The following is a 12806-nucleotide window of genomic DNA, read 5'->3' as shown; positions in this document are numbered from 1 at the left end:
TGCGCCTGCGCCGGAGCGCGATGTCAGGGAGAGATGAAGAAGCAGGAGTGCGGCATTGCAAGAAGATGGGAGGTGCCGGACCAGGACCCGCGACATCCATTGGATTGGACTCCCCGGGTGAGGATAATAAAACTTATTTTTCCTATCTTTCAGGTCTGATCGGGGGCTTATCTGCAAGATTATAGAATGCTGTAGATAAGCCCTGAAAGGCGGTGGCCGTATCTTATATCGGCCAAAGGTGCTGACAGCTTCCCTTGAAATCATTTAATGTATTTACCAAGCTTATTGCTTACAGCGACCATAAATTCAGATATAAGTGTATAAATTGCTCCTTGAGTGGTATTCGGCATCTCATATTTCAGTATTTCTGCCATGGGTGTCCAGTTTACAGTTCCTGATATCCACACTATTCATTCGATCTAACCTGCATCCGGCTAATGCACTGGCTTTTCCTTGTGGAATCTAGGGCAATAGGTAGCAGAATATGTATTCTCTTTAGATTTTTGCATATGACCAAGGATCTGAGGGACAACAAACAAATATACATGGGATGTTGATTTATAAAAATAAGCTTGAAATTGGACAAATGTTATATACCCCTAGGGTGGAAACGTTAGGACATAGGGTCTCATTCATTATTTGTGTTATATTTTAAGTTACTTTTCTTTTTTTGTCTTGTGCTATTCGCTTACATTTTTTGGGGGCTAAATTCTTCAAAAAGGCATACATTGATCATGAATTTTGTTCGAAATCAAAAATGCTCTTTATTGTTACGTTTAGTCTTTTTGTTACAACTTTTTGCTCACATAGTCGCATATTATGCTGACTCATAGCCCAATGTCATCCAAATACTTCCTGAAGGTTTGTATAGACACTTTTTGATGCCTTAGGTTTGATATCTGGTGTGTAAGCTCACTTGCAGTTCTTTAGAATGGATTACTACATGTCATTCTTCAAATCTGAGGAGACCATCAGGGCAAAACCATGAAGAGGGCTTAACGAGGGAACATCACACTGTTCCTACTCCCGGGATTATTGTGTGGGGTATTATAGTGTACGATAGCCAGACCTCTCTAGTCTTCATTCCAGGTACATTAGCATCCCAACGTTACATTGATTTGATAGTAGAAACAGTGGTATGGCAATTTCTCCAAAGTGTCAACATAAAAATGTCAGCCGGATGTTGCTTGTGCTACTGTGAATAAACAAGTTACCATGACCTGCACATTGGGAACATCAATGATTGGTAGTTGCCAAGGAGCTGCCAGCACCAGATCTTGATGATTTGCGTCCCCAAGTGCATTTATACAGCAGAATATTCCTCAGACAGCAATTAATAAGCTCATTGATATCATGCCAAGGCATGTAAATGCATCTACTTCTGTGCCTGGAACTCAAACTTGATATTGAATAAATCGAGATGTTTTGAAAATTTTATTTCCATTTTTTTTTTTCATCATTTCCATATCATTAACATGACAATCAGTCATGTGATTTTCATAATTCCATGACTTCTCCTTCTTGGTGTTGCAATTTCACTGTTGCGAAGAGTAAAATAGACTTTAAAACAGTCACAAATTAACAGCAGAATTGGGCATAAATGAAAAACAGGCGAAAAACACCAAAAACTAGACAAAAAAAAAATAATGAAATAATGAATCAAGCCCTCAGTCTTTTACCAGAATTCATACTGTACAAAATGATTATAATAGCAGGTTAGAACGCTAGCATATTCTGTTAGGACAAATATCCTGTATGCATTGATACATTAAGCCAAGAATACTGGTGACCTTATCACTTGTAATCCTATTTTGTAGTGTGGAAAGCCACTTCCAGGACTTTCAAAGCAAGAAGATTGCTGTGGAACAGTGGGCACATCCTGGGGCGTAGGCAAATGCATGAAATGCCCAAAGAAAGCAAGTAAGTATAATAGAGAATGTTTGCCTCGCTTTACAAACATTAAAGCTACGTCATGATGGGACACACATTGACCTTAAAAGGTTTATCTGGTGACCCAAAATTTTATCAAAATCACCAAAACACTTTGAAGTATATTTTTTAAGGCATATTAACTCATATCTGCCTTGAAAATACTATATTTAGAATAATACCGTACACACCAACTCTTTATTCTGATTATGTGATGGGACCTACAGTTTCGGTGTGCACTGTAAAACTACAAATCCCAGCCTCCTTTTTTCCCCTCTGCTAGATCTGTCTGCTCTGTTACTGTTCTCCCTCCGAGCATACTCTGTGGAGATCTCTATTGCAGAGAAGAAGAGGGAAACAGACATTTAAGATGAGTGTCTCAGAGCCAGCGCCTAGCAGCCATGTGACCATGATCTGACGGAAACCACTTTTGATCACATTGTGCTGTGTTTCAGTTCATCATCCTAATAAAGAAAACTGGAGAACTTCTGGGGACATATGACAGCGCCCTAAAACAGATCATGGGGACATATAAAAAATACAGTATATTATCCAGCTGCATCTTATACCAGTGCTTCTCAATCCGCAAAGCTGGACTCACCCAGGAGCCTGGACTCGCCCGGGAGCCTGGACCCACCTGGAAGGCTGGACTCTCCCAGGAGGCTGGACTCTCCCAGGCGGCTGGACCCCCCCGGAAGGCTGGACTTGCCCAGGAGGCTGGACCCACCCAGGAGCCTGGACTCGCCCGGAAGGCTGGACCCACCTGGAAGGCTGGGCTCACCAGAGAGGCTCCGGCTAGCATTTGGTGAACAGTTCTTTCTATGGCTGCATCATATTTATTTTATTTATTAGGACTGGAATATAGAACACAAGTCTTAATGAATTGTCCCCTTCGGTTTAAAAGCCAGCCGGGGACTATAGGAAGAGATGTGACTAGTCCAGTGCTGTCCCTAGCCGGCTTCTCTAGTTGATTCGACAGGATTCTCCCTATGTACGTACATCAGAGAAACCTGTCAATGACCTATGAAGGTAGAAGAATCTGGAATATATATGTTCCTGCCTCTGCTCTTTAAATCTGTTGAGGTGAACTATACATTCATCCAGCAACTGTTTTGTCTCTTTTACAAGAGTCGTGTGGATTTTTTTGCAAATCAAGGCTCAAAAAAAAATACCAACTAATTCTAAATAGCTTCCTTTGAAAGAAATGACGTTCAGACAAACCTGATTCTGATCCTGATTTACAGCCTATATTATGACACAAATCTTATCAAGTTATAATTGTAATGATTCCTACAAATCTGTCCTCAGACGTAGCTCCCTAACAGGCTGAAGTCCCTGTAATACAGAGGGGCAGGCAGTGCCTGGTGGATAGACTACATATTCCACAAAGAAAATCACCATATTAACCCTTGTGCAAACACTAAGCCAGTATGTGTGATTCCTGTAAAATAGTTCACCTTCATAGGTTTTTGCTACCTCGTCTGGGAGGAACATAATGTAGGAAAAGAGACCCTGATTCCAGCGATGTGTCAATTAGTTTGCTGGGTCCAATACAAGCAGAATGTTTAGATGTAGCATGTAGCAGAGCTCAGAAAGCTAACCCCGCCCACACCATAGCTTTCTGTGTACACTGTCTATTAACAGTAAGCTGCTAATCAGTGCTGGGGACGGAGATGGACTAGGAGGCATGTGGGCAGCTAGTCCGGAAGTAATAATCTCCTCCTGATAAAACACTCATTTTATTGAAACAACAGCACACGGCCTAATAAGTGACACATCGCTGAAGTCAGTGCCTCAGCCCCTTCATCATGCTGCCCTCAGATTTCACTGCTGTAGACAACCATGTAAAACAGATGAAACATACTAGACATACTCTGTACTTCAGAGTTCCATGCAAGTCAATAGCTAAAACAAGTTCAGACAGTCTACCTCCGTCAGTGAAAAAAAATAGATGAGAGAAAACGAAAGCAGCTATGATGAGACCATTGTCGGATGGAAACACACGGACGTGTGAATGTTTCCTTACACTGTAGGAAAGTGAGAGGAGGTGATGTTGACTGATGAACGCTGATTCACTTCATACTGTAGGAACCCCGAGGACCTGACTCATCGTGAGTGTTTTCACTCAGGGCAGGACAATGAATCATGTTCAGGATTAACAATTTGACATTAAAGTGTAACTTTCCCCACTCACAGTGAATCACATCCATCGTGTGTGTCTGGGACGCACCTTCACGACTCCATCTCTAACAGATTTCAGATTTCTAATGCGAGTCAAGAGAAAGTAATACAATTATGCATCCCGGCCCAACATTTGTTATTTTTTCACGTTCTCTGCAGGTTCCCATTTTGTAAGTTTCCAGTCAGGACACAGCTAGTGCTTAGCTCTAATCTGCCGGCAGTACAAGTCTCCACAGGGTACATGTCTTGTAGAATCAGTGGGTTCGGCATCAGGACATGGTAAAGTGATCCTGAACGTCTCGACGTTTCCTGGAAGATCTATAAAGGCTAATTTATAATAAGAAATGAAAGTGACTGTACAAACCTACCCGACTGTGCAGGTAATGAGCCTGTCTGTTCATGGGCGCAAAAAGGAATCAAAAGGACGCTCATTTCTGTGAGCAGCGCAGAGAAAATGACTTTGCACTCCTCCTTATTTTACTAAGCTGTAATCCAGGAAAACTGGTAAGAATCGCTGTCACTAAAAGATAAAGAGATTTCCTGTAATTATGCCAAAAAACAATGCACTGTAGCCAAGATGAGATCAGATAAAAGACAATTGACTCTTATTTTGGCCATTATACTCGTTGATACTTTCTGTACGCAAGTCATGAAGTATACATATCTCCCAGCCTTAAAGGGAATCTGTCAGCAGGTTTTTGCTATGTAATCTAAGGACAGCATGAGATAGGGGTTAAAACAGTGAATTCAACCACTGTGTGCAGTTGTTTACTTCCCACTAATATTCTCAAGTCGCTCGACCACGCCCCCTCCTGTGATATGCAGCTCACTGTCAATAGACAATGTACACAGAAAGCTGTGGTGTAGGCGGAGTTTGCGTTTGAGCTCTTCTGCTTGGTACATCTAAGACTGGTTTCACATTAGCATTTTTTGGCGCAGCTCATTGTGCGCTTCCATGCGCATGCACCCCTCTGTTTAACATGGCGGGCGCATGGTCTAGCGTTTAAACGCGCACGTATGCGTTTTCGTGCGCATGCGGTTTTTGTAGTGTGCGCCTAGGTGCGCCCGACGCAACCTGTTGCATTTTTGGGTCCATCCAACGGTGTCAAAAAAACGCATGCGCACGCTAGTGCACTGAATACTCAAAAAATACAAATTGCAGTCTATGGGAACGCAGGCGTGCGCATAGACATGCGCACACCTGCGTTTGAAATCGCATGCGTTTTAAGAGTTAGCATGGCTACAAACTGGTTAAAACACATGCGCCTAAAAAACGCAAACGCATGCAAAACGCATGATGCGTTTTTCGCATGCATTTCTATTGCGCATGAAGCGCAGCGCTAAAAAACGCTAATGTGAAACTAGCCTAAGAACTCTGATTTTGTTACAACTGCTGCACCCAGTAAACAATGTGAGACATTGTTGGAATCAGGGTCTCTTTTCCTAATTTATGCTGCTCTCAGATGAGGTAGCAAAAACCTGATGATAGATTCCCTTTAATGTAAGACGTCATATATATGGTAGAGCCGCAGGCATGGAGCCTGTTCACTGATGCTGTTGTACCATACTGATTAGAAGCAGGCACAGTGTGTGTCTTTATTTAGAACAGTATTACGGAATGAGTACGTCCCCAGAAACAGTTTATGAAAATGTCAGTGTGATAATAAACTGGTAACCCCACTACTAAGCTGATGGTAAAGGGATCTGCTGATTAAATTGTGGTAGTACACCAAACCTTTTTTGGCATCAACATCAGCACAAAAACTGTTCACCTAAAGCTTCAGGGTATGGCTTTTGGCTTTCTATGACCGAGCAGATGCAAGGACTTTAAACAGAGAAGCGACTCAGTGTGCTTTATTCTAGCCGAGGTCCAGAATCCTTTTCATCTATTGTACAGTAAATGATTTACTATGACTCGGATATGAAACCTGTAATATCTTCTCAGTGTTACACCCCTTTAAGCCACATCCGTTATCATGATGTCTGGTTGTTCTTACCTTAATATAGCACATTTCCTCAACCCGAATCTTGCTGGAAGCTCTATCGGTTGCAGGCGGGTCTTCCTCTTTTGCCAGGGGTCAGTGCAGGAAACCCTGTTCAAGCAGGACTGTGGAGTCAGTCGTGGAGTCGGAGCCCATTTTGGTGGGGTCGGAGTCGATGTCATGGAAATTGAGGAGTTGGAGTTTGAGGTTTGGCTGACCGACAGGGCTGTGGAGTCAGAGTCATGGAGTTGGAGCCCATTTTGGTGGAGTCGGAGTCAGAGTAGGAGTCGGTGTCATGGAAATTGAGGAGTCAGAGTCATGGAGTTGGAGCCCATTTTGGTGGAGTCGGAGTCAGAGTAGGAGTCGGAGTCGGTGTCATGGAAATTGAGGAGTCAGAGTCGGAGGTTTGGCTTAACGACTCCACAGCCTTTGTTCAAGTTCATTGCACACCCACAAAAGATGAGATTAAGTGGTGTAAAAGGCCACAAAATGAACACAGAGCATAAAATCACGTAATACAACACAAGTGCAACAGGCATATGCTACATTCCTAGAGGAAAGCGATGTACTTACACCAGTCCTAGGGGAGGGAAAGCATGGAATAGTCCCTGGGGTGATATACACCCTGGCTATACAGACAATGGATTGTTACACAGTACTTTTTCCTTGTCTCGTACATTTTTAGCTTACAATTGGTGATGATGATGACACTCATTCTCAATGACAACGAGCTCAAGCACCTCTAACTGAGGGCAGGTATCAGATAATCTGAGATGGCCGCAGCAATGCAGTCACCACAGTTCAAAGATGCGGTCCAGTTGCCGCGCATGTTGGCGAGCTTACAGGAACCATTAGTGCACTCTAATGTCACGGTCCTAGCCAATTATCCTCTTCCTCTACTACAACACCTCTACCAGGATTTAAAGAGGAGCTAAGGTTGCTGAGAATTGTAGTCACAGGCAGTGAAGCAAGAAAAGCATTAAAGGGATTGTTCGTTCAAAATCGACAAGTCTGACGTCACTATGTGTGACTGCAGACTCATGAATTCCCCCCAGCACATGCTGCAGGGATTTGCTGGTTTCTGAGCTGGGACCGGAGGGTATGTATGCGTTATACATATTCCCGGCCAGAGTCTTGTATGGTGCAAGGCCTCGTACCCATCTAGTGGGCATGGCTGACTAGAGGGACTATATACTTATCGATTTGGACCGGACAACCCCTTTAAAGTCTGCCACTGTGAATCTGGTGGTTACGAGCTGCATCAGTCTCTTTATACAATATTCACCTACAGGGTTTGCATCAGTATAACGTTGCATGTGAATAATTGTGAATGGCAAAACGTGTCGTTTTTAGAATATGCAGACATGATTGACATGAAATGTCCTTAGTTAGAGTAAGTAGAAGTTGTCATTAATGTTTTTTTTCTTTTTACAAAATTAATTTCAAGTTATTAAGGTGACATTAATGGAGGTCTTCTTATTAATGGTGACATTCTTCCTTTCCAGCTCAGTCTTCACATTCCCAATATATGGAGTGTCCTCAAGGATACAAGCGAATGAATGCTACATTCTGCCAAGGTAGGTGATGAAGACCATTCCATTATAGGACAGCAGTGCAATAAGAGGCCTAAGAGGGTTATGTAATAAACTTGTGTAATGAGGTTTTATTCATTCTTTTTTATTGCTCTTCACTTTACCTGTAGTTTTCGGTTACAAGTATTTCCATTATTAACGTAGGAAACTGTTTTTGATAATGCACATTATAAACTTGGATGTACAAAAATGGATGGCACACGGATGTCACAAGACGTAAAATATAGCTACACCAAGTCCACATGGATTGCACAGAAATGACCGTAGGGGTGAAAATCATCCATTTTTTCTGGATGAAAATTGTCTGATTTTCATCTTTAAAAAACCCTCTGCTCAGTTGCACTGCTGAGCTGGCTGTCAGTCAGTGCTGGGGCATTTAAAGCTGCCGCTCACTATGTACTGAGCGGCAATTGAAGCCGCGCCTCTATGACTGAAAGCCAGATGCTGCCAGGAGGAATAAAGTTCATTTCCAACCGGCAGCGGGGCTCTCAGTCTGACAGCTTAACAAGTTTTGAACGCTATTAACTGCGGATTAACATCATATCTGCAAGTAATAGCATTTTTTTTACATGACAGGTACCCATTAAAATCATCCATTTGTAGTTTTTTTGCACCGTCATTGAATTATATAGGTAAGTCTCATCTAAAATATTGATGAGATTAGTGCATGCTGCAATTTTTTTTTTCACACAGACACTTAGTCCGTGTATGAATTCATGCATAGGAACATACTTATTCTCTTACATTGGCCAATGTGCTTTACATGTGAGATTCATTTTTTTTAATGGACTGCACATGGACCAAAAATTATGTTTTACTCATATATTATAATACTAATTCAATTGCTAATTAATTACAGCAACAATCAGCAGACACGCACAAAGATTAGATAAAATAATATGAATATTTACTAACCAGTTTATAAAACAAAGTAAATTATGGTAGGTAAACAGTGTATAAGTAACAAATACAATAACAGTAGTTACTCTCAATAACACCGACTAAGAGTATCCGCAGGTACACTTAATCAGAATTAACAGTTATATGTGAGCAAATTACAAAGCGATTAACTCTTTTTCTATGCATAAATCAAGAAAACGACAGTACTTTAGTAATCGCCTACTTGGAGCTGTTTTCAAAGTGTCTTTTACAGAAAAGGCCTTTTCTCCTAACTAACCGGACCTCTGTATGGATATTTATATATGCTCATATACAGCTCTGGCAAAAATTAAGAGACCACTGCAAAATTTTCAGTTTGTCTGATTTTTCTCTTTATAGGTATACTTTTGAGTAAAATGTAAATTGCTATTTTATTCTATAAACTACTAACAACGTTTCAGAATTTCCAAGCACTAAATTTTGTATTTATTTTCAGAAAATGAGAAATGGTCAAAATAACAAAAAAATGCAGTGCTTGCAGACCTCAAATAATGCTAAGAAAACAAGTTCATAATCAATTAGAAACAACAACGGTTTAACTCGGGAAGAGTTCAGAAATCAATATTTTGTGGAATGACCATGATTTTTAGTCACAGCTTTCATGTGTCTTGGCATGCTTTCCACCAGTCTTTCACACTGCTTTTGGTGACCTTCTGCCACTCCTGGCACAAAAATTTAAGCAGTTCTTCTTTGTTTGATGGCTTCTTCTTGATTACATTCCAGAGGGTTTCAATGGGGTTCAGGTCTGGAGATTGGGATGGCCATGACAGGGATTTAATGTGGTGGTCCTTCATCCACACATTGATTGACCTATCTGTGTGGCATGACGCATTGTCCTGCTGGAACAAAACAGTCCTTAGAGTTTGGGAACATTGCCTGAGCAGAAGGAATCAACTGTTTTTCCAGGATAACCTTGTATGCAGCTTGTTTCAGATGTCCTTCTCAAAGATTAACCTGCCCAATTCCAGCCTTGCTGAAGCATCCCCAGATCATCACCGATCCTCCACCAAGTTTTACAGTGGATGCAAGTCTCTGTGGCTTGTACGCCTCACCAGGTCTCCGTCTAACCATTAGATGACCAGGTGTTGGGCAAAGCTGAAAATTAGACTCATCAGAAAAGATTACCTTACTCCAGTCCTGTATGGTCCAATCCTTATGGTCTTTGGCAAACTTCAGCCTGGCTCTCCTTTGCTTCTCATTGATGAAAGGCTTTTTTCTACCTTTACATGACTTGAGTCCTGCCTCCAGAAGCCTGTTACGAACTTTTCTTGCCGTGCACTTCACCCCAGCTGCCATTTGCCATTCCATTTGTAGGTCACTTGATGTCATCCTGCGTTTGCTGAGTGACATTCGAATAAGATGACGGTCATCCCGGTCAGTGGAGAGTCGTTTTTGTCCTCTGCCGGTCTGTAGCTTTGTTGTCCTCAATGTCTGCTGCTTGACCTTGTTGTAATGGACTGCTATCTTAGAAATTTTAAGGATGGAGGCAACATGGCGCTCACTGTATCCCTCTGCTAGTAAAGCCAGAATTGAGCCCTTCTTTTCCTCACTCAAGACTTTTCTTTTCAACTCCTTTGGCATGGTTAAAAGTTACTTTTTCATTCCTATTACTTTTGGGATATTACTAGCACTTTTTTTGCCAACCAGCTTGTCCTATTGCAAGAGGATTGTTAACACTACAGCAGGGTTTTTTATTCTTTACTTTGTTAAATAAGATTTGGTTCAGGTGATCACCTAATCAGAAGCACATTAAGTAGAATGAGGTGTACTCTAGTTGGAATTCAACTGACACTGGAATGGAATGGCTGTTAGACATGTAGAGAAGCTGATTTTTATAAAAACTGTGCAGTAGTATCTTAGTTTTTGCCAGAGCTGTATATTCAGATTTAAGATGGTACCAGTATGCCCTGAAACTGAAGTAGAATGGTCCTTGCTGGCCTGAGTCCTGAATAATCTGAAATGCCTTCTTGTTATGAGTGAGTCACCGAAGGAGGAAAAAACAAAAATACAAGCTAAGTCCAGAAAACCGGAGAGGTTGGTAGCTATCGGATTGCAGACCCCTGATCCTATCCACAACAACTAACAGTAGCTGTGGGGGGTTCCTACGATGCCCTAGACCCCTCGATCACAGCCGGAGAACTAAATAGGCCTAAAGAAAGAAAGGGGAAATCTAAACTGCCCCAGAGCAGACCCCAAAGCAATAGGCAGCCCCCAACATATAATGACGGTGAAGCAAGATGAAAACACTAACACAGATAGAAAGATAGGTTGAGCAAACGATGGGGCCCAAGCTAACTAAAAAGGACAGGATAGAAAAGCTGCTGTCTGCAATCCGTAAAAAACCCTACCAAAAAATGTCCCAACCGTCTGATAGGAAAAACAGGCCCTGAAATCGCTAGGACTTCAAAAAGACTATATCAGCACTCAGGTAAATTCTGAAGACAGAGCAGAGACAAACCGATCAGATACAAAAATGGAACGCAGCACACCCCCGACCGGGAATGGCTGAACTCCAAAAAACAAGGTAAACAAAACAAAACTAATAAGTTCACTAGCAGAGCAAAAACTTATCTTTGGGAAGCAGGAATCAGACTGGCCTCCAAGAATCCAGCTGAGAAATCACCAGCGACTCAGAAGGGCATCGGCTGCCTTATATCCAGTCAGAATTTCCTGTTACCCAGTCATCATCTACCAGATCAGGTGTTTGGTAATCAGCCTCACTACCTTCCTTCACCAGAAGAGGGAGTTCATCAGACATCGACGGTGAAGGGGAAAATGAACTCACAACACCTTCTTGACGCTCATAGGGAATGCTGATCTCTCCAACACATACCTTCCTTAAGTCCTTAGTGATAGAATCACTGTCATAAAGCTCTTAGGGACTGCCAATCTCACTAATGCAGAGCTTTCCTAAGTCCTTAGAGATAGGGCCTCACATGGCCTAGCTCAAGAAACTGTATACTTGGTTGTCCTCACTGAGTCATCTCGTCAAGCTGAACAACATTTCCCAGAGTCACCAACAGCAGATACAGTCCACCACTGTATCCAGGCTTTCTACAAGGATCCGCAGCTTCACTTTCACTCAAATTCTCCTTTGACTGCTCCCAACCGCCCGCCAACCACCAAAAACGCCCGCGCTACAACACCGGCCACTCACCGGTGCCCTTTACTGGCCAAATTTTTTATTACATCACAAATCTCCAACAATATGGTAAACTGTGATTAACCCTTACATAAGTAAGAAGTGACAGTGAAAAATTCTTTGTGTGTTTTTCTAGAGATTGACTTTGTTTTAGATTCCCATACCCATGTGTACTTTTAAGGGACAGTGCAGGAGGACATAAGTACTTATTTTACAGTGGTCTATCAAGTTAAAATCTAAATTTGTTCTGAGATAACCTATTGTCATTGAAAAATTGTAACTTTGAACCATAACTCTACAACAAGCTAGCAATTGGTTTCAAAGACTCTAAAATGTCAACCCAAAATAAGAAAATATAAAGATAAAAAGAAAATAAGTAAATATCTAAGTACAAAGCAACTCAGGTTAAGGGCGCAATCAAATGGTCGTATAAATCGGACCAGGATCAGACCGCAATGCACGGACTGGCCGGCGGTTCTCCCAACTCTAGGGTGACAGCTTCATATATTTTGATACAGCTGTCACTATTGGGTTGGGAGAGGCCCCGGCAAGACTGTGCATTTGGATCTTGGTCCTATTTATACTGCCATCTGAGTGTGCCCTTACATTGAAGAGGGTACGGTGCTTGCATAAACAATTGATAGCATAGTCGGAACCCCGTTGATCTAATATTGTTAGAATGTAATTCCCTATTTCAGAAACTAATTGCACTAACAATTAATGCTTTTTTCTTATTCTCTTTCATCCATCTATTCAACATTCCATAGGTAAAAAATAACCTTTTCTTTCCTACAGGAAAAATAAACCTTTATGGCCTCATAAGGAAATCCATGTAGCCTTTTGATAAATGCTTCTAATATATTTTAATAGAAAGGTGCTCCCCGCAATGCTTTAATGATACGGCCGTGTTCAGTTTTAACATGTTTTCTCTGTGTGTTCTGGCTCCTGTAAATCCTGAAAGTAGTTATTCATTAGACACTCATGACTTCATGCTATTACATGCATGTTGTGCTAATATTTTATTCATTACCGCTCGCAGAT

The 12806-nt window shown here is 41.6% G+C and overlaps 1 protein-coding gene across 4 annotated transcripts in view; it reads left to right on the top strand.

Moving 5' to 3' along the window:
- LTBP1 (latent transforming growth factor beta binding protein 1) overlaps positions 1-12806 on the top strand; it is a 492758-nt gene that overhangs the window by 334287 nt on the left and 145665 nt on the right. For all 4 annotated transcript variants that reach the window (XM_073557607.1, XM_073557605.1, XM_073557606.1 and 1 more), the window contains 2 exons: positions 1818-1920; positions 7598-7669. In XM_073557607.1, coding sequence (XP_073413708.1) covers positions 1818-1920; positions 7598-7669 — 175 coding nt within the window. The remainder of the gene's footprint in view (positions 1-1817; positions 1921-7597; positions 7670-12806) is intronic.

Source organism: Dendrobates tinctorius, unplaced genomic scaffold (assembly GCF_039654945.1).
Source record: "Dendrobates tinctorius isolate UK_male_01 unplaced genomic scaffold, ASM3965494v1 ptg000250l, whole genome shotgun sequence".
In the NCBI taxonomy this organism is placed as follows: Eukaryota; Metazoa; Chordata; class Amphibia; order Anura; family Dendrobatidae; genus Dendrobates; species Dendrobates tinctorius.
Note: the sequence above shows the minus strand (reverse complement) of the source record. Positions and strands in the feature narration are given on the sequence as shown.